This window comes from Convolutriloba macropyga, chromosome 6 (genome assembly GCF_964194025.1).
Source record: "Convolutriloba macropyga chromosome 6, txConMacr16.3, whole genome shotgun sequence".
Lineage (NCBI taxonomy): Eukaryota > Metazoa > Xenacoelomorpha > Acoela > Convolutidae > Convolutriloba > Convolutriloba macropyga.
The window spans coordinates 20,561,394-20,581,633 of record NC_134473.1 but is presented as its reverse complement, the minus strand read 5'-3'; the positions used below and the strand labels follow the sequence as shown (position 1 = coordinate 20,581,633).

Below are 20,240 nucleotides of genomic sequence, written 5' to 3'. Positions count from 1 at the left end.
TTTTAGAGGTAACAAGTTCTGTTTCCATAAAAAGCCATTTTCGAAATGATACAGTTCAAGAAACAGAAGGCTAAAAAAATTCGTTGTTATACTTGTTCAAAATATTTCAAGCACTATTTTTCTTTAATGCAACACAGACGAGCTAAACACCAGGATCCGTTTGAAATTCTGGTTAAAAAATTTGCGAACCTCAAGATTTCCGAAGAGATTACCCTATAAGGAAATAACGTCATTTAGCATACCTTTTATGGGTATACATGACGTCATTACCATAAAAGGAAATTTTAAGTTATTGAGAGGAATTGCGTACAAATACATCATTTATTTTCTCTTTCACTCTAAGCTCAAGTTGTTGAAATGTCTCTCTCTAAAGTATCACCTTTTCTTTCGAGTGCTCCTTCAATGTACACTCAATCCTCACCAAAACCAGGGACTGATTCGGTTCCTTTTTATATGGACTTTGGTTCCAATTCAAAAAGATTTGGGAGGTTTACTATGTCCCAGATTTCAAGAAACGGACAACTTTATACTGAACCAACCTTCCAAGTCTTTAGAAAAGACAATTCTGGGACTTTTGAAAAGTACCAGCAACTGCGAATTGGAGACTATGAGTTTAAGAAATTCTGCTTCCTCAAGGAGGATCTTCTCAATGGAGAACTGGAGATGAGAGAAAACCAACCCCAATTCGACAAAAACATAGGAATGGAACACGTGCTGGAACAGTGTCACAAAGTGAGAGAGATTAGCATTGGACGAAATCGCAGACTCTATGTTACTTTCCTCCAATACATCAAGGACAACCCAGCTTCAACTTATGTACAAATTCGACTTTTTTGTCGAAAGGAGAACAACGAGTTCAAACAAGTGACTTATGTCAGCTACACTCTGGATGAATTCAAGGAGTTGATACAAAATCTGAAGGACTTTTCTAATATTCAACAATGTACATTTCAATAAATGTGTAATTTTATAATGTATTTGTCTTTTTAATTCACACTATTTGAATCATTTTTCTTTTTTTTCAAACTGAAAATGAGTTGGAATATTGGTTCCTCCAGAAATATTTTTCTGAGTCTAAGAAATAAATCTAAAGTATTCCACGTTAGACTTCACTACGAACTAAAAAAGTCTTCTTATACAGTTTTTGAAGCTCTAAATTTTCCCAAAATTGATAAACTTGACAGTGAGTCCAATTTTTCAGAACTAAAGTGGGTTATTCATAACGGATTACGACGCACTACTTTAATATATCAATCTGATAAACACGAAATTTCCATTTCACAACATCGTTGGAACGGAGTTCAATGGAGTTTTTTGACAAAAATTGAACTAAAAAAGGAGGAATACAAAAAATTATTGGAACATCTTCCTGACCTTCTTTCTTATGTAGAGACTTTCAAAAAGACCAGTATCACTTTAGATAAATAAAGAAAACAATTGATGGATATTGTCACACTTCTAAACATTTTTAATTGTTACAGTAGTATTTTTCCAATGTTTCCCTACAACGAAAAACGAAAAAACTGTTTCCTGGCTGCATGTAAAATTTGGGATCAAAACATTAATTTGGAGGAAATTGACCAAAACTTCCCCCACGGAGGACTTATTGGATACGGTAATTCAATTCTGGACTTTTTCCTAGCAAGATCGAAAGTGTTTCGTTTACATGCAATTTTACACGATTCTGCTGGAGCGGTTAAAGCAACTACAAACCAAGGACCGGGTTATTGTTACATGTTACCTCAATTTCCGAGCTCATGTCTCTTGGGTCACATTACTGGTCTGTTCTTTTGTATCTTTATAAAAATTTGTCATCCACGTATTTTCAAAATGCTAGACTGTTGATCATTTTTTGAAAAATCATCCCAGAAGAAAGAATGCCTCTCGTTGTACTAGATATTGAATGCTTAGAAGGAAAAATTATCAAAGAGTTGGGAATCTTTAAGGACGGAATTGTACTTGGATACAGTTTTCTCCCACCTAAAGACTACAAGCCGACTTTTCAAGCAAAATGGAATACAAAAAATATGCACGGTATAAATTGGAACCATGGAAAGCTTGATTATTCTGAGTTGGCTTTTATTATACATCAACATTGCTCACCAACAACAGAGTACTTTGCTAAAGGACTTGAAAAATGCAAAATTTTATCACCCTACTTGTGTAAGGATGTGGAAAATCTTGATGATCTTGGTTGTCCGAAGGCTTCCAAACTATTAGAAAACAAGGATGTTGAATGGAATTGCAGCAACTACCCCTATCGACACAAGAAGACTCTTCATTGTGCAGAAAAGAAGGCTCACGTTTATGGGATATGGACTTTAAATTTTTTTGATAATATTTAATGTTTGTATTTGTGATTGTAATTTATCATTTTTATTTGTAATTTTTTTCCTCTGAAATTAGTATAAGAGAATGAGTTGGTCAAAAAATATCTACAAATACTGTGTTCCCATACTTTATTATTCTTTCATAGTCTTGCTCCTAACTTTGGTACTTTTTTCAATTTTGATGCTTTTTCTCACTGATTCATCTGAGGGAACAATAATTTGGTTGTGTGTTATGTTTAGTTCACTTATCTTTTTATTAATTTTTGGCATTTTTTTCGTTGTTTACGTTTCAATTCAGTTGCACAGTTCCTTTATCCCTAGGGAAGAAGATAGTGTTTAAATGACTGATCACACTGATAAGGGGCTTCAATTAGGTAATTTTGTCTTTGATGACAATAATCAAGAACGTCAATCTTGGAAATGTTTTGGACAGACGTGTAACCGGTCTTTAGTAGTTTTTTTGTCCCAGTTCTTTGTCATACTATTGATTTTAGCTTGTTGTATCGTAAGAATTACATTAGCTGAGACTTGTGAGGAGACAACAGTTTGGACCGCCATTTTGTCGAGTACAGTTGGATATATTTTACCTTCTCCAAAATTATGAACAAAATAATTTCCACGAAGGAACGAGTTTTTATTTCATTGGTTGGACCAAGTGGATCTGGGAAATCCCAACTCATCCGTGATTGGCTAGTTTTTGGAACTTTTCAACCAGAATTTGACAAAATTTACTATTTTTATCAACACTATCAATCTCTTTACGGACTAATGTCAAAAAATATAAAAAACATTGAGTTCGTTCAAGGTGTTGATTTTGAGTTGATACAAAATTTACCTAATAATGGAACAAAGTATTTACTTATTTTTGATGACTCTTGTGAAGAAATTTCTAGTTCTAAAGAATTTGTAAAAATAGCTACTGCTGGTAGACATAAAGGTTTAAGTACAGTGTACATAAAGCACAATCTCTTTCATCAAAGTCGACTAGGACGGGATATTGAACTACAGAACACCCATATTGTTTTATTCAAATCACCCAGAGATGTCTTACAAATAAACACGCTCAGTCAACAGTTGGGATTGGGATCTCAACTAAAAGACTGGTATACCACAGCAACTTCAGTTCCCTATGGTCATTTACTTATTGACTTGACTCCAAAAACAGTCGACTCTCTAAGATACTGTACTAACAGTGGTTCAACACCATCTTTATTTTTCCTACCTCAAAGCAAGCAACAGATTACATTTTTGAACGATGAGCACACAACATCTCTCTACTCTGAACGCGTTCCAGAAATATTCCCAGAGCTTCAAAATAACTTTTCTCAAAAATTGTCCCAAAGACTTTATCCAGTTTCTAAACGAGTGCATAGTAAACCTTCTAAGAGGAGAGCTAAAAGAAATTCAAAAACAAGAAGTTTTAAAGTTCAGAGAAGAAATTCATCTCCTTATTTTAAAAAGAACAAGCCTCAGTAAAAGAAGACAGATTCTGAGTTCCAAAAAAGGCATCAGTCTTATATCAATTTTAACTCCGTCAATCATTAATCGTCTCTCTTGAAATGGATCAGTTTGTTTTGATTCCTCAACAACTTTATGATCAAAAAATCGGGTTATCACCTCAAAGATTGGACAAATATAACGAAAAACAGGATTCGGTTCCAAAAAATTTGGAAACTGTTTATAGAAAAGTTAACGCTAAAACAAAGTCTTCTAGCAACGAATCACTTATCAATGAAATTTTAAATTCACCTCGCATTAAACTATCCCTATCTGACTCCATTTTGTTAGACGGAAGAGATACAAACGTTGCATTTGTCGATTTTGTATACGCTCTGAAGAAGAAAAACGTTGAATGTCCCGATATTTATTACACAATTCTTGACGCAATCGGCATAAATCCACATAAAATTTTAAACAAAGATGCCAAAAGCAAAGAACGAGGAAGCTGGATCCCTTTCCAAATCTGAAAAAGCCAAGCTACAGAGGTTGTACAGGGAAGGAAAAGCCGCATATGGTTCAGTTCAAAACCTTCAGAAAGCCAGTGGGTTGTCAAAGAAGAAGGTTACTGATTTTTTATACAGAAAGAATTCTTACACTAAGTTTAGACAAGCAATTCGACATTTCAAAAGATTACCTGCTTTTGCAAAACGTATCAATGAGATTTGGTGCCTTGATTTGGCTTTTATGGATAAATTGTCTGAATTTAATAACGGTGTGAAATACTTTTTGATATGTGTTGACGTCTTTTCTCGCCTGGTCCGTGTTCAATCAATGAAGTCAAAATATGCCTCTGATGCTGTAGCTGCCTTTAAAAAAATGTTAAGGAAGAACACTAAACCTGATAGAGTTTGGGTTGATCAAGGTACTGAGTTCGGGGGAGAATTCAAAAAATTTTGCAAGAGTAGAGACATCAAAATCTACTCTACAAGAAGTGAAACAAAAGCTGCTGTAGCAGAAAGAGCAATTAGATCTTTAAAAAACATTATTTATCGCTACATGGAGGAAAACGGTGATAAATACGTTCACAAAATGGATAGTTTTGTTAACACTATGAATACAAGAGTTAACAGATCTATAGGTAAATCCCCCAAAAACGTTAAAAATTCAGATTTTTTGTCAATTTTTTACAAAAACCCTATTATTGAGTACAAAAAACCACGCTTTAGAATTGGAGACAAAGTTCGAATCTCCAAGTCCGATATCCCATTTAGAAAAGGTTACAAGTCTCAATTCACAAGTGAAATTTTTGAAATTGTTAAAATTGCGACTTTAAAACCACCAACCTATAACCTTCATGGAGAACAAGGTGATGAAATTCTAGGCAAATTTTATGAACAAGAGCTTGCAAAATGTATCATTTAGATATGAATTCTTTTACTGTAGAGTTGGTTTCGAATGCTTCCTTTGATTGTTATCCAAATAATACATTAAGTTCTTTTACAAACTTTCTTCCGGAACAAATTAATCTCGAAGGAGAATGGGAGGTTGCAATTACAGAACTATCGTATCCTTCCTTGTACCAAAACATCACGGAAGGGAAATTTTTCTATCTAGATGAAGCAACACCGAATACAAAACCATCAGACTATTACACACTTGATCCAGGTCTATATCCTTCGATCTCTGATATTGTAAACGAAATGAACAAAAAAGTTCAGGAACGAGAAAAGTATGAAAAAACACCAATCAGATTACACGTTAACAAAATTACACAGCGAATTTCTTTGAGTCTTCCCAATGAGAATTCTTTACTTGTTATATTTAGTGCTGATCTTTGTCATGTCTTTGGATGTGAAGAAGCTGTTTATGGGATGGGTGTTTTCATGAGTGGTGCTGGTCCACATTTTCCCAAGTTCCCATATGACATTGTACGAATACATACATTGATGATATATAGTGATATTGTTGAATACAACATTGTGGGTGATACAAAAGCTGCTCTTTTACGATGCATTCCTTTTATATCAAAGGTTAAGAATGGAGACATCATCTCAACTGGCCAATACATGAATTATCAAAATTTTCCAAACCTACAGTTTAAAAAAATTCTGAAAAATTCATTCCACAGCATAAAAATAGAGCTCCGAGACTCTTATGGTGAAAAAGTACCTTTCAACTCTGTTGGAGTAACTAGAGCAGTACTAATGTTTAGAAAAACTTCTGAAAATCATTTTTAGAATTAAGACTGTAAAAAATGGTTGCTGATAGTGATTTACCGTATTTTCGCGGATATGCCAGACAAAGGGGTAGGGGTTTTGGAGCTTTAGCGCAAACAATTGGGAGGACAGCAATTCCGTTTTTGAGACGATATGTTGTCCCAGCAGCAAAAAGAGTGGGAGCTGATTTAATTGAAATGGCTGCTCCTGAAATTGGAAATGTTTTGACTGGGAAGAAAAAACTCAACTCTGTCGCTGCTGATGTTGGGAAGAAAACTTTACGTAAACAGCTAGGTGCAGGAAAAACAAGAAAACGTCGCATTATTCGTAGATCACCTCCAAAAATCAGTCGACGTCGTCGAACGAGAAAAGATATATTTGCTAATCTAAAATGAATTCCAGATCAACAAACGATTCCAATTTTCGATATGGACACTTTACAAACTCTTGCTTGGAGATTTTTGACAAAATTCCTGTTTTGGAACCAATTGAGTCTTCTCATGTTCAAGAAGTTTATCCTAGTACTTCACTGGATGAAAGCAGCATTGAATTTGAATTTGAGACAGATAGAAGCATCTATCTTGATATGAGAGATATCCACCTTCAAATCAAAGTTGGACTACAAAAGGGAAGATTGTTTGATGACTTTATGAAAAAAGATGAGCATGGAAAACCAGATATGGGTATGTCTTTCACAGATGACGATTTACATTATCTAACTCATGTCAACAATATTTTACACTCACTCTTCTCCAATTGTGAAGTGTATCTGAACAATCAACAAGTGTACAACTCAAATGGTCTCTATGGACACAAGGCTTTAATTTCCAATGAATTTAATGCTTCAACGAGAAATAATGAAGGCATTTTGGCTTGTCATGGATACGAATTTGAAAAAGAACCCAGTGATTATGAGAAGAGCCCGTTTATAGAGCGAGAGGAAGAACTTCTGCTAAAAAATGGAAGCACTTACTACGGTAAATTAGCTATTGACCTGTTTCAATGTGAAAAGTTACTGCTTCCAAATACAAAAGTCAGATTGATATTGATTCGTGCAAGACCTAATTTTTACATGATTTCCTACAATCCTCACGTTTCCCTTAAGGTTCTTGACTGTTCCTTATTTACACGACGCGTGGTTGTTAACGAAGTGTATCACCAGACTATCAAATACCAATTAACTCATCAACCTGCTTGTTACAACTTTATGGAAACCATTGCACGTACATTTATTATTCCCTCAGGACAGAACCAGTTTATTCAGGAAAATGTTTTTAACAATGCTCCAATCAGAAGAGTAGCTATTGCGATGAACACCAATTCGGCATTCACAGGACATTTTCAAGAAAATCCTTTCCATTATCAGAAATTTGGTTTGCGAGAACTTAGAATTGTTCGCGGAGGTAGAGCTATAGTATCGCTTGATACAACTAATGACTGTAGAGCATACGTAACAACAATGAAAGCAATGAATTTTAACGAGGAAATTCCTGCGTTACCGAATCATCAGTTTCAGAACCACTACATACTTGTATTTGATCTCACTTCACTTCAAGATGCTGGCGAAAATATTCATTATCCTGAACTCAGTGGAGAAAGTATTCGATTGGAAATGTTTTTTGATCGTTCACTAAGAAACGTAACAGAAATCATTGTTCTGGGAGAAAGGATGTCCACTGTCAAAATTGATCAGTTTGGGACTGTTGCTAAAAATGTCTAATAATTTTTCATCATTTTTTCAATTTTATGTACTTTGTTGGAACATTTGTAGGCTTAACCTCTCTATCTAGCTGTTGTTCTCTACATCAATTGTTAATTAACTAATGGATGTGAACTGGGGAAGACTAACTTCAAATATATATATTTATATTCCTTTGCTAATTTTCCTTGGACTTTTTATAATTATCGTTTTGTTTCATCCCAGCACCCAGGACGAAACGGTTGACAAAATCACAAAATCCAAAGATTGTTGCTTCTCTCAACAGAACGAAAGTTTTCAACTTGATTGCTCTGTCAGGAATCCTTGTACAAGCGGAGCTTGTGAGATAAAGAAAAGAAAACTTATTTGTCATGGATAACACCTCACTTCGTGACATTATTGAACGTATTCCAGAGCTTAAATTCCGGTATATTGGATCCTTTCCAGCAGATTTTGTCCCAAATTTGCCCAAATTTACTTTTGCAATCATCAACACTTCCCCAAGCAGTGAAGCTGGTGAACATTGGATAATGATTGGACGCCTCAATAGGAACTATTACTATGCGGATTCTCTAGCACGATCAATCACACATTACAAATTTTTGAATAAAAAGTATCAGAAAATGATACACAGACCACTCCAGAAAATGGAAAACTTGTGTGGATTCTACACTATTTATGCTGCTTTTCATCTATTTAAATTTTTACAAACAAACTTGAACAATGTTCATGATGTGCATGTACTAAATTTTATTAGTAATTATATGTAAATTTGGTTACTGGGGTATACACTAAGCTGGTGCCCAATAAAGTCGACATTAGTTTTTAACAATTGTACCTTTTACTCAGTTAGCTACGCAAGTTTTTCCTTTTTGTCGACTTTATTAACCCACTCGGCTAAATGTACCTCGGTTTTCACTTATTTTAATAACAATTTATACCAATTTAATGTAAATGTTCGAGTGATTTTGTATTTTGATGTGCATAATTTATACTGTGTCTGTTATTTATAACTTTTTCAATTCAATTTTTTTTAAAAAAGCTGTCATTTTTAACCAATCAGAAGAGAGTATTTAGAAATTATTGAAAAAACGGCGTAAAAATGTACAAAAATCTCAACAATTTTTCAAAAAATACCCCTAATCTTAATATATGTCAGCGGATATAAATAATCTTAAAACATGTCAACCGCTATAACTAATCTTAATACATGTCGACCGCTATAACTAATCTTAATACATGTCTACCGCTATAACTAATCTTAATACATGTCGTCCGCTATAACTAATCTTAATACATGTCGACCGCTATAACTAATCTTAATACATTTCGACCGCTATAACTAATCTTAATACATGTCGGCGGCTATAACTAATCTTAATACATGTCGGCGGCTATACCTAATCTTAATACATGGAGATTCTATTCCTAATCTTAATACATGGAGATTCCATTCCTAATCTTAATACATGCAGATTCTATCCCTAATCTTAATACATGTCGGCGGCTATACCTAATCTTAATACATGGAGATTCTATTCCTAATCTTAATACATAGAGATTCCATTCCTAATCTTAATACATGGAGATTCTATCCCTAATCTTAATACATGCAGATTCTATTCCTAATCTCAATACATGTACGCGCCTATACCCTATCTTAATACATGCAGATTCTATTCCCTATCTTAATACATGGAGGAGGCCCCTACTCCGAAAATACCGCTATACCCTATCTTAATACATGGGGTCCTCACCCCCCCGGGGACTATCACTCACTATATTACTACTCTTTCTAGTTTTTGCAATCTTGGCCCTATGTTCGCATGAAGGTATCGAAGAAAATTCTCCACGAAGTTTTGGCCTTTATAGCTTCAAAAAGTCATAAAATAAAACTCACATATTGTGAATTCCAGGTATCTAGTGTTTCAGGTGTTACTGTATTCATTTTTCTCCTCAACTATAGTGTGAGTCGATTATAAGTGGACAATTTCTATTATCATTAGTAGAAAAGCCATAATGCATTGATGAGAACCAAAAAAAATGATATTGCTAATAGAAAACGGAAACACTGAACCAGCTGATTACTTACAGTCTCATGTGTAATTCCAGGCAGCGTATTTAACAGTTCTACAGAAGGTGAAAAACTAACACAAATTTATTCATTATTTCAAAAAACAGCAGGGCACGTTCTCAATCGTGGAAGATGAAGAGGAGTTACAAAACCTATTCATACGTATTTCAATGAGAAAGCAAACCAAAATTCATATATTTTGTTTACAAAAAAAACATATAAACTTGATTTATGAAAAGTTGAAGTCATGTCGAGAAATTTTACCAAAACTATGATTTAATAGTTGGCATCAGATTGTTTGCATAAAAAAATCTTTTAAATTTCTTGTAAGAGTCGGGTAATTATCGGGTAATTATATAAGTAGGATAAAAGAATTTTAGAAAATTTGTTCAAAATATCCAAGACCTCTCCTGATTAAACTTTTGTAATGGTATCTGTTACTGCTAATTGTTTGACGAAAATTTGTTGTATCATATTTTTAACAGTCAAAATTAGGTAGCGAGACTCCATTTGGCCTATTGAACGCTGGTTTATAATTAGTTGTTAAGAGAAAGGTATAACAAGCTGATCTTTAATGAAGCCAGAAATGAATAGGTTGTATTTGCTCCTGGAGTTTAATGTCTGTATTTGATTCGAATTTCGAACACGATAACGAGCTTTTACTGCCCTGCGTAATTGATTTTCTAAGGCGACGATTGTGTTGTTATCAATGGTGCTCAATAGTTCGATTGTACATTTTAAATGGATAATCACTCGAAAATTAATCATAGGAAGAAGTTGATATTTGGCAGCCAATCTCTCAAATTTCAAACTTAGATAATCTAATCAAAAGTTATTTGAGCACGAGACAGTGTGACCAGGGACCAGTTTGTTCAGGATCCTCAAGTTGGCTACAATGTCGTGTAAAGCTGCATCCAGTTTATTGATGTCAAAAATAATCTATATTCTTTACATTGACTGACCGTACATCGACAAAAACTAGAAATAATCCTCTTTGTAAAAAAGGCTCACTGCTTAGCTGACTCCAAGTACTTTCTGGGGGAAGCGTAGAAGAACCCTGAAATTGCTTTCTCCCCACTTTTGCTCATATTCTCCTCTTTAATATAGCCCTTCTCAATGATTGACGTTTCCGAAAAATAAACATCGCCGGCCAAGTTCAACTGGCTTTTACTCATGGCTTTGGCCTGGCTGTTAGTCCGACTGTTGTATCTGGAGTTAGCGAGTGAAGAGTCGCTGGCTGTGATGTGCATTTCGATTGCAGAGCTGTAGAAGGGAGGCATCGTTCCTTTCTTCACTCCTGCGATTCGTGAGTCACATGACTCTGTTGAGTACGTTCGGGTGGATTCGGTAGCGGAGTTGGTTCCAGAACCTAAGAAGAAACGGGGTGATAACTTCAACAGGAACTGAGATGAAATGAACTCAATTTTTATTGAGTTGAAGACTTGATTATACAGCAGAACTGTGTATAAATTTCACGTTGACAATCATACAAAAACCCGTGTAATCATCAGATCCAATATGGATAATCATATATGGTGGTTCAAGACTTGCAAAGGTGCAGACCTCCTGCGATTCATTCAAGAACTAAATATGAATTCCTGGTTTATTATATAATCATCATGACAAAAGAACTTGAATTAGAGCAAAATGCACTTCTTAACTATATTTTTGTTTATTTTGGGGAGAAATTGCAGGTTACTTGAAATTACGAAATGCTATGAAGCATAAGACTACTGTTTCGTCATTAAGTGGCTTAATCTATCAATCAGAGAATCATACATGTTTCATGAAAAAGGAGTACATTTTTTACACACTAAGAAAAGTCGTAATTTGAATTTTATCTTAATTAAAGGAAAAGCCCTGTCGTCAGAACCAATTGTAAACTTGCCGGAGTGTGGCCATACTGCTGTTTTCACAGCAGCAAGCGTTGTTTGGCAACTACCGTCCAATGATATAAATGGGGCGGGCATATCTGGCACACCAAAAAATCACAGGTAGATATATCAATAGACAAAGGAAAAATCAAATGATAACAATTCTATAATGCTTTCTAAAGTTGTAATTATATTGTTTTGTTTAGGCCAGCGGAAGGTATCATCACCGCGTTACATCTCCGATTGTTTTCACATTAAAAAATAGGTCCCAAAATATATACGTTAGCAGGGACTTAAATAGACCAAGTTATTTAGGATTTCATTGGTTACTGAGCAGAGTTTGAAAGAGTTAAAGTTCAATAATCGAAGACAATTAGCGGTGAATTATGCGCATATACACGCACTCTGGTGAACTTTTAAAAACTAATATTTTATCGTTTTTCAGCATTTGCGATTTGTTAAAAAATTCCAAAATGAAAAGGATTTGCAACCAATAATGTTTAGGAGATACTTCCGGCATTCAATTAAATGCTGCTCTAGATATTCTGAAATTTTAAACCTCAAACAATGTGACATCGGGGACACACATTGATTTGACCCAGAAAAGTGTAGTCATTGGGTGCCTCTGCAACATTGAAGTGGGGTCATGAAAATTAGCAGGTAGGCACTCCAGCGATAAGACATTTTCCGACCATAGTTACTTTTCTATGGTGAACTTTTTACTTCTTGATGTACCCTGGAAGACCACTAGATGTCAAACGTTCGCTTTTCGGAAAGCTTGGTCTTTTCGGCTCTTGTATCCAGAGGATTTGCATGAAGTGATTATTAAAGTGTTCCATACATTCTCTACGTCTTTGAGTTAAATTTAGTTGCCGAAAAAAGATCATGGTAAATGGTGGCAGTTGACAGCAATTGATTACCGCTATCACAGTAGCGAGGCGGAGAATTCGGTAACACAAACGTAGCGTTGAAAACTTTTCAAGCTACCGTTGAACAGTTTATTAAGCAAACAATAGGGCGAGGACACGAGCATTATTTGGAAATTGAAATAGCTTTGTTAAAATGAAAATCCAAAGGACATTCTCCTAGGACCAAGTGAAAGTTGAGCAACCGTTGACAGTACCTATACGAGGGAGCATAGTTGGGCAGCAATTTTGCATTTTTCTTGCATTGTAAACAAAGCCCAATTACACAATGTGACAGTTCTGAAGATTTAGTATATTTTTGGTCTAAGAGTATTAGGTTTGTTTGCGTAAAATCGCAGAACATTGATTGATTGCAAATGACACTTGAGGTACAAAAAGTGCACTGTGAGCAACCCAGTTACACAGAAACCACTTAAAAAGTTAAGAAATGGTAAACTGAGAGAAACATAAACGGTTGGATTTTTTTTCGAATTGAACCTCAATATTTTCATAAAAATTTTTATTAATTATTTTTGTTTTTATTTTCCTTAAAATCGTTTTTACCGTATTCTTGCAAGTAAATTTTTCATTTCCGCTTTTTTGGTTACCGTTTTTATTATTACTTTCCAGTTTGTGAATTAATTTTTTATTTAACAATCTAATTTTAAAAAGGTACAAGAGCGGCAGAGACGAATTAACAAAGAAACAAGGTAGCGCTCGCTACACCAATGAATTTTGTTTTGGTTTAATTTTTTTTAACAATTTTCTGTGCGATAGAGTTCTCCGTCACGGTACAATTTATCATTTTAACAGAAGACGCAATATAAAATGATTTTCATATAGACAAATAAAGCTACAAATGAATCCCATTGTTGGTATTCAGCATCACATTAAAAACTTGAAGAAATAATTGACCGAATCTACTAATGCGTCGACTTCTCTACTCTATTGAATCATAAGACTAGAAATTGATTTTGGTTAAACTAAATAACTGTTAGGATGCACTGAGACAAATTTTTGCTGATAAGCATTTACTGGGTAAGACTGTAATGATGGCAGTTCATATCTTGCTTTTCAGGCCTATCCGTTTTTAGTATTTCAGTTTTGTTTCATTTTTTGCTTCATGCATAAAAACTACCCAACGTTCATAAAGTTGCATTTTTCCGTTCAAGTCTCATGAGTGTACAATATTGGAAACCCTCATCAATACGTGTTCTGAAAACCAATATGCTCCTTAGGTACTATGGACAAAACGCATCAACTTCAAAAAATTAAATTAAGGATTACAAATAGATTGTCGTGTCTTTTTTATTAACTCCCGAGAATGGAGCCAGTAAGTTCTTGTGTCATAATAATTTCAAAATCTCGATGCAAGTTTTAACCTTCTGTTTGATGGTAACGGTTTAATGGTTTATGTGATTGATAAGCTTGTGTGCTATAATGCGAAAGATCCACTTTTTCCTAATAGCCTGCATGCTGTTTTTTTACATACTCGTCCAAAAACTATATCTAATCAAATAAATTAAATTGATTCAAGACTGACAAGTCTAAAATTTGTCTTGATCATAGCTCTGAATCAGTACTAATACCTAGACTTGCCCTTAGACTTGCCCAGTGCTGATATCGACTTGGCGTTAGGATTGGCGTTGGATATCATAAGAGCATGTTTTAGCGAAAGGTTTTGTTTATAGTAATTTTCGCGGAAGACATTGTTTTTTATTCAGTTTCGCAGACTATTTGGTTTGACAGTGTCTCCATAATTTTCACTAGATGTGATATCAAATTGTGCTAGTCGTTCTTGATCAATGTTATAGATTATAAATGAAACATACATCATCTTTTTATCGTTTTCAAATTTTATTTATTCAATAAGTTATCGTGGTTCACTCTTTATTGGAACTCATATCTCGGGTATCCAAATTATAAAATTTCTGTAACTAGTTGTGCTGGATGGATAGCTTCAATCGGTATATCACCCGGGCCGAGGTTTCACCCTTAATCTACCCCTAATTAGCTGGGATTACAGTGTAATGCAAATTCAACTCCTATTTATCGGGGAAAAGAGTGTGAGAGTGTAAATTTAAAAATTACACTGTACTTATAATCTTTTCTCCACTTTTTTACACTCTTTGCAAAGAGTGTAATTTAGGGTGGGCTGATTAAAAATTACACTCTTAAAGAATTACTATTATAACCAAAAAGAAACGTTAAATTGTTGTAGCTGTTGGAGCAATGGTTAATGCAAAATCGAAAGAAACATGATGGACATAGGAAAAGTCGGGTGATTGATCCTAACTAACTCCTTTCACCTTTATTTCTTAAAATTACACTCTTGTAATTACACTCTTCCATCGTTAGTTCAGCGGAGAAATAGGGGTATAATTTTTTTTAATTTTTACACTCTTTTCCCCGTTATTTTTGGGGGAAATCCTCGGCCCGGGCGTCTCTTTCTTTTACCAACTCATAATTTGTTAAACTGTAATAACTTAAGCCATAATAACTACAGCAAAATCACTGACTAACTTTGACTTTGATACGAGTCCCCAAGACCCCCACTTTGAGTGATGTCACCTGTGTCACTAGTAGTGGTGGTTGATCCACTGATTTCCCAGTTCTGTTTGGGATCAACAGTTCCACTGGAGGAGAGGAACGAGAGATTGATCCGGTCAAACTGTGGCGATGGGCTCTGGTACTTGGGATCATACACATGTACTTTGGGGGAGAACACTGAAGCCTGCATTGAATTACGGCAACTTTATCCTTTTCTTTTCCCGTTAATGAGATAAAAGTGAAAGTTTGGATGTGAAAAAGATTTTTTAAAACACTCTCATGTATTATAACTTTATTACTAACTTGATTTTTGATTAAATTGCAAGATCTACAACAGAACGTCAGTTTGTAATCCTTACGCCCGAAGTTCCCTACCTCAAGACCCTATCCCAAAATGGAAAAAAAAGAACAAACCCGACTAATATCAAGATAACGTCGAGCAAGGGAATTGCTGGTTTAAATTTCTAAGAATAGCCCCCATTGACAAAAATGAACAATAAGAATGCAATTTTACATGATAAATTGCTTTTTTAACTGTCTTTATTTTATGCAATTCACTTTTTGTTTACCTGAGTATTACATGAATCGACTGTAAATAGAAGAAATTTAACTCCTCTAAATTGTAAAACGATTGCCGTAAATCTTGCGAAGAAAACCAGATCAAAATTAGATAGTTTTCGAAAGGAATAGTAGGTTGGGTTCCACATGAAATGTGTTCATCTTGATCTGGCCAACATTATTTGAAGCAAGTTTTCTGATCGTCAAGACAGAAGTTTTATAATCCAGCGGCGTTCAGGTGCATTGCCTCTTGGCAGGCAATCAGACAGGTTAGTAACCAAAGAAAAACATGTATTGTTTTGCTTTCAGGCATTTAATAGAAAATGATATAATAATGCAAAAAAATTCGTAAAATGATATTTTGATATAAATAATTGAAAAAAGTTGTAAGGTTGAGCCGTTCCGATTTGGCAAAAAAGCAGAGTATGCAAGATTGAGGTGTTTTGCCATATTGGGTACTAGTCTTTGGGGGACAAGCCCCTGTCGATATCATCTTGTTTTTTTGTTCAATAAAAATTAAAAGTGTCATCAAAATTAATAATTGAAAAAGTTTTCCATTTTACTCAAATCTAGAGCCAAAAATAAGTATATGTGAGCAAAGTGGACTAAATTTGAGATTTCAACCATCAAAAAAATTTTCGAATTTTTTGGACCTTGACGTTTTTTCAAAACGAAAAAAGCTGTCCATCTGTCCCATCTGTGCCAATTTTTTTATCATTTTCATTCAAAAAAATATAAATAATTAGTCATTTTAATTTGCAGTCATTGTGACTCACTAAAAAGTATCCCGAATTTTATAGATCTTTTTCATTTCAAGAACAATGACTGCTGGAAAACTGAGCCCAAAAAAGCATGGAGAACACTTTTATCAAAATTTCGCAATTTTGAAAAGTTTTCATAATAAAAAGCCCCCGAATAGTTACAGACGTAATTTGAATGACAGATATCTTTTACCGCATCTATTCTGTTTTCCCCCAGGCGCAGGTGCTATCTTCGTTACATAAAAAGGTGTTATATGACAACAAATAGATTGTAATTGGGGGCGTAAAAACACTGTGAGGGGAGCAAAATTTTAAAAGTGGCAGGGGTGTTTCAGGGGCAAAAAAGACGAAAAAGGATATTTGAAAAAGTTGACTTTTGTTACTTTTTCACTGCAATAACATACTCACTGAGAGCTGACAGAACAATAAAAAGGTCAAAAAGTCAAATGAAGAAGTGTAGCGGATGCTCAAGAATCTCAGCGGAACTCAATCTTTACGGCCTGGTTCTTGAGTTTTACGCACGCCTGATTCATCACTCGGTTCCAATTGACTAACAATCTCGTAGAAACTATTAGTCGCTCAGTCGTTTTAAAGAACCGTAACGTTAAGTATGATTAAAATTAAAAATATCTTTAGTGATAATCTATTTTCAATCTCGTGCAGAAGTTCCTAACACAAAAACTCATTTGACATAGAATTCGGAAGATCATACGATCTAGAGAAACTTAGCATAAAAGTCTAAAATTATAGTCCAGTCTGAGAAGCAAAAGCTCTTTGTAACTTTTTTAACAGTTCTAAAAACAATGTTTTCACTATTCGAACAATTCGATTAATGTAAATAATAACATAAGTATGATTTATAACATGATTGTTATTTTTTTATGATTGGTTAATCGAGTAAATGATTTACGTAAGTAACTCTTAATACCTTAAATTGGTGACATCTGACTATAAAGAAACACCTAAATTACCATAGAATTAAAATTTTAAAAAATTTACCAATAAATAACAAAAATGTCAAAAATGCACTCTATGCACCATATAAGCGTTAATAGCCACACCTTCAGGTGTGATGCCATAAAATTCGTTGGATGCAGAGGTTACCTTATCCATGTGCTGTAACCTCGGGTTGCACAGAGTCTCCCTTCCCAAAATCGGGGGTGACAAAAGTTCGGTCACAACTTGTAAAATTTTTCAGTTTTGATATTTTTAGGTTTTAACAAAATGCCAAGTTTTTAAAGTTTTGATTCCATTTCTGTTGGTCTGATGGCTCATCTGATCAAAAGAGGCGCCAACAGAGAGGGGAATTCTTGGAATATTGGCTGGAAAGACCGTCTACCCCAACCAGTTGTAATAAAGTGTTTTTAGTGCCAATTTTTGCATTCTTCCCCACAGACAACTATACGTCGGAATTACTAAGGGCTGGGGAAATATAAACAGAAGTAATAAAAAGCAAATTGAAAAATTGAATAATATTGGCTTCATTTTTGATCACTTCAACCTCGCAAACGATTTTAGGATTAAAATGACTACGGAAATGTTTCTTTTCCCTCCAAATTGAACAAAGTCCAAAGTCTCATCAAAAGTTCTCATCAAAACTCGCAAAACTCCGGATCTTTAGTAAGAGCCACAATCTGGTAAATTTTTTGTTTTGTTTATGGTGAACGCGACAACCATTTTGAAAAAATTCATAATCCTGCGGCTTTCTACGGAAAAGTGGCAATTCTGGACTTTGTTGAAGAAGTGAGAAAAATACTTCACAGAATGACTTTCGTAGAATAAAAGTCTTCAGTACACTTCGTAAACAAAATTTGAATTACTCGATGAAATTTTAATATGTCACATACATTATTCAGATTTAATTTTGATTGGTTTCCAAAAAACTTTCATCGCAATTTCGAAAAATAATTGAGTCGGGAAATAAAACCTGTTTTAAAAGGAGGGAGTACCATCGGTTCACAGATCTCAGCTCGTTAAAAATTTTTCCCTTTTCTCTAATAAAATATCGTTGCGTAAAAGTTTTTTTTGAATCTGCAACGATTTTCATCATATAATAATGAATATCTCTCTCTCTCTCTCTCTCTCTCTCTCTCTGCTGTGAAAAACAATCAACGTGAAAGGTCAAAGAAAATTACGTTTGATATCAAAAGGAACAATATTTTTTTAACTGATTCTTTTTTGGTTGCAATAGCTATTCTAATCTATAATAGTCTGTCTGCCTTCTAACATCAAATTTAAAACAACATCGAGAGCTCCCTTGAAAACAGAATTGAAAGAACGTTTGTGGAAGGAATGTTTGAAGGACCCAAGAGTAATTGATGTGCAAGATGTCGTTGACCGAATTCAAGTTCTTTAAATAACTAATTTAATGATTTTTTAAAAAACTATATATTCTTATCTGTATATTGCCGCTTTACCATTTGCATTTTATTCTTATGAGTATTAGAGTAGATTAACGACGTTTTTAATCAAATGAAACGTGTTTTGAATTTATATCTGATCAGTTACGAAAGTTTAAGGAATGTGGGGGAGTCGAACAGGGAGGAAAGAAAACGACCTTCCCTTTTTGAGATTTTTGTTTAGCCGGGGCACAGTGGTGACAGAGGCGCGTCTCTTCCTTCTAGGGACATGGAACTGATTGTTATTATTGGTGCCATTTGCAGAACTGCTGATGTTGGTGGTGGCTGTAGTGGTGATGGCTCTCGGCCTCCGTTCCACCGATTGGACAGACTCAGACACCATTTGTAATTAGAAGCTGGTCTTTTTCAACAAATAATAATAACAAAGATATGCTTGAGTAAATTGATACAGCGTTTACTTTATACATACGTCCCAAAGTTTGGGTCTTTCCCATTATAGCCCCCCATGAAACTATAGCCCCCCTTATGGTATAATTACCATGATGGGGGGGCTATAGGTTATCTGACCACTAAGCTGGGGGGGGGGGGGCTATAATGGGAAATTAATGTTACCTGGGAAAACAGCAAAGGGTTTTTCTCATCATAGCCACCCCCACCCCGCCCCCCCCCCCACACCAATTACCGTAAATATGTGCCGTAATGGGGGTTATATTTTCGAGCGGCTATAATGGGAAAGACCGAAGAACAGCTGGTACTATGTACTGTAAAGAAACGGGTTATTAACGGAAAATATAAAACACACATTTCGGAAATGAAAAGATCCTGCTAGGAAAGTATTGTGCTGGGGCGGCGGGGGGGGGGGGGGGTGAAAATACCAGAGAGCAGTCAATTTGGTATCGTTTTCATTGCATTTAAATTAGACAGAATAGCAGATCTTTGCAACAACCTTCTGGCTGGTTGGTATTCAGAAAACGAAATGAACTAATGTATAGTGTGCCTCCTTCATCCGTCCACCGATACCATGAAATAAATAAATAACGAGTCAGCAGTAAATAGTCGATAATCATAAACCAATCTTGTAACCTCTCCGATCTTATATTTAGTTAGATATAAACAGTAAACAATAAATAAACAAGTATTATTTAACTGTTAGCTAACTATCTTCACTGAACTACATTGTTATAGGGAAGTGACAAAACACTGTCGCAATGTTCCCACATTAAAGTCACACGTGCATTTTTTGTCTATCATAAAAAATAAACAACATTTGCTTGACGAAAAGCACGTTATTTCAAGAATCCTTTCCACAAGGACACTTGTTTAGTTGGCAGGAAAAGCTGTGCAAGTTAACCCAAGTCGAGGAATCCGCTCAAATTCCGCTCAAAAAATGCAAGAGATGACCGGAATGAGCGCAATTTGACCGGAATGAGCGGAATTCAACGTTATCGATATTATATTTCCGCAGCACTTATT

At 34.8% G+C, this 20,240-nt stretch overlaps 1 protein-coding gene across 1 annotated transcript in view; it reads right to left on the bottom strand.

Annotated features, from left to right (window-relative positions):
- LOC142341260 (uncharacterized) overlaps window positions 1-19,990 on the bottom strand; it is an 81,707-nt gene extending 61,717 nt beyond the window's left edge. The window contains exons 1-4 of the mRNA XM_075392179.1: window positions 19,714-19,990; window positions 18,972-19,167; window positions 15,062-15,274; window positions 10,771-11,128 (exon numbers count right to left, since the gene is read on the bottom strand). Coding sequence (XP_075248294.1) covers window positions 10,771-11,128; window positions 15,062-15,274; window positions 18,972-19,149 — 749 coding nt within the window. The 5' untranslated portion in view covers window positions 19,150-19,167; window positions 19,714-19,990. The remainder of the gene's footprint in view (window positions 1-10,770; window positions 11,129-15,061; window positions 15,275-18,971; window positions 19,168-19,713) is intronic.
- Window positions 19,991-20,240: the final 250 nt, after the last annotated feature.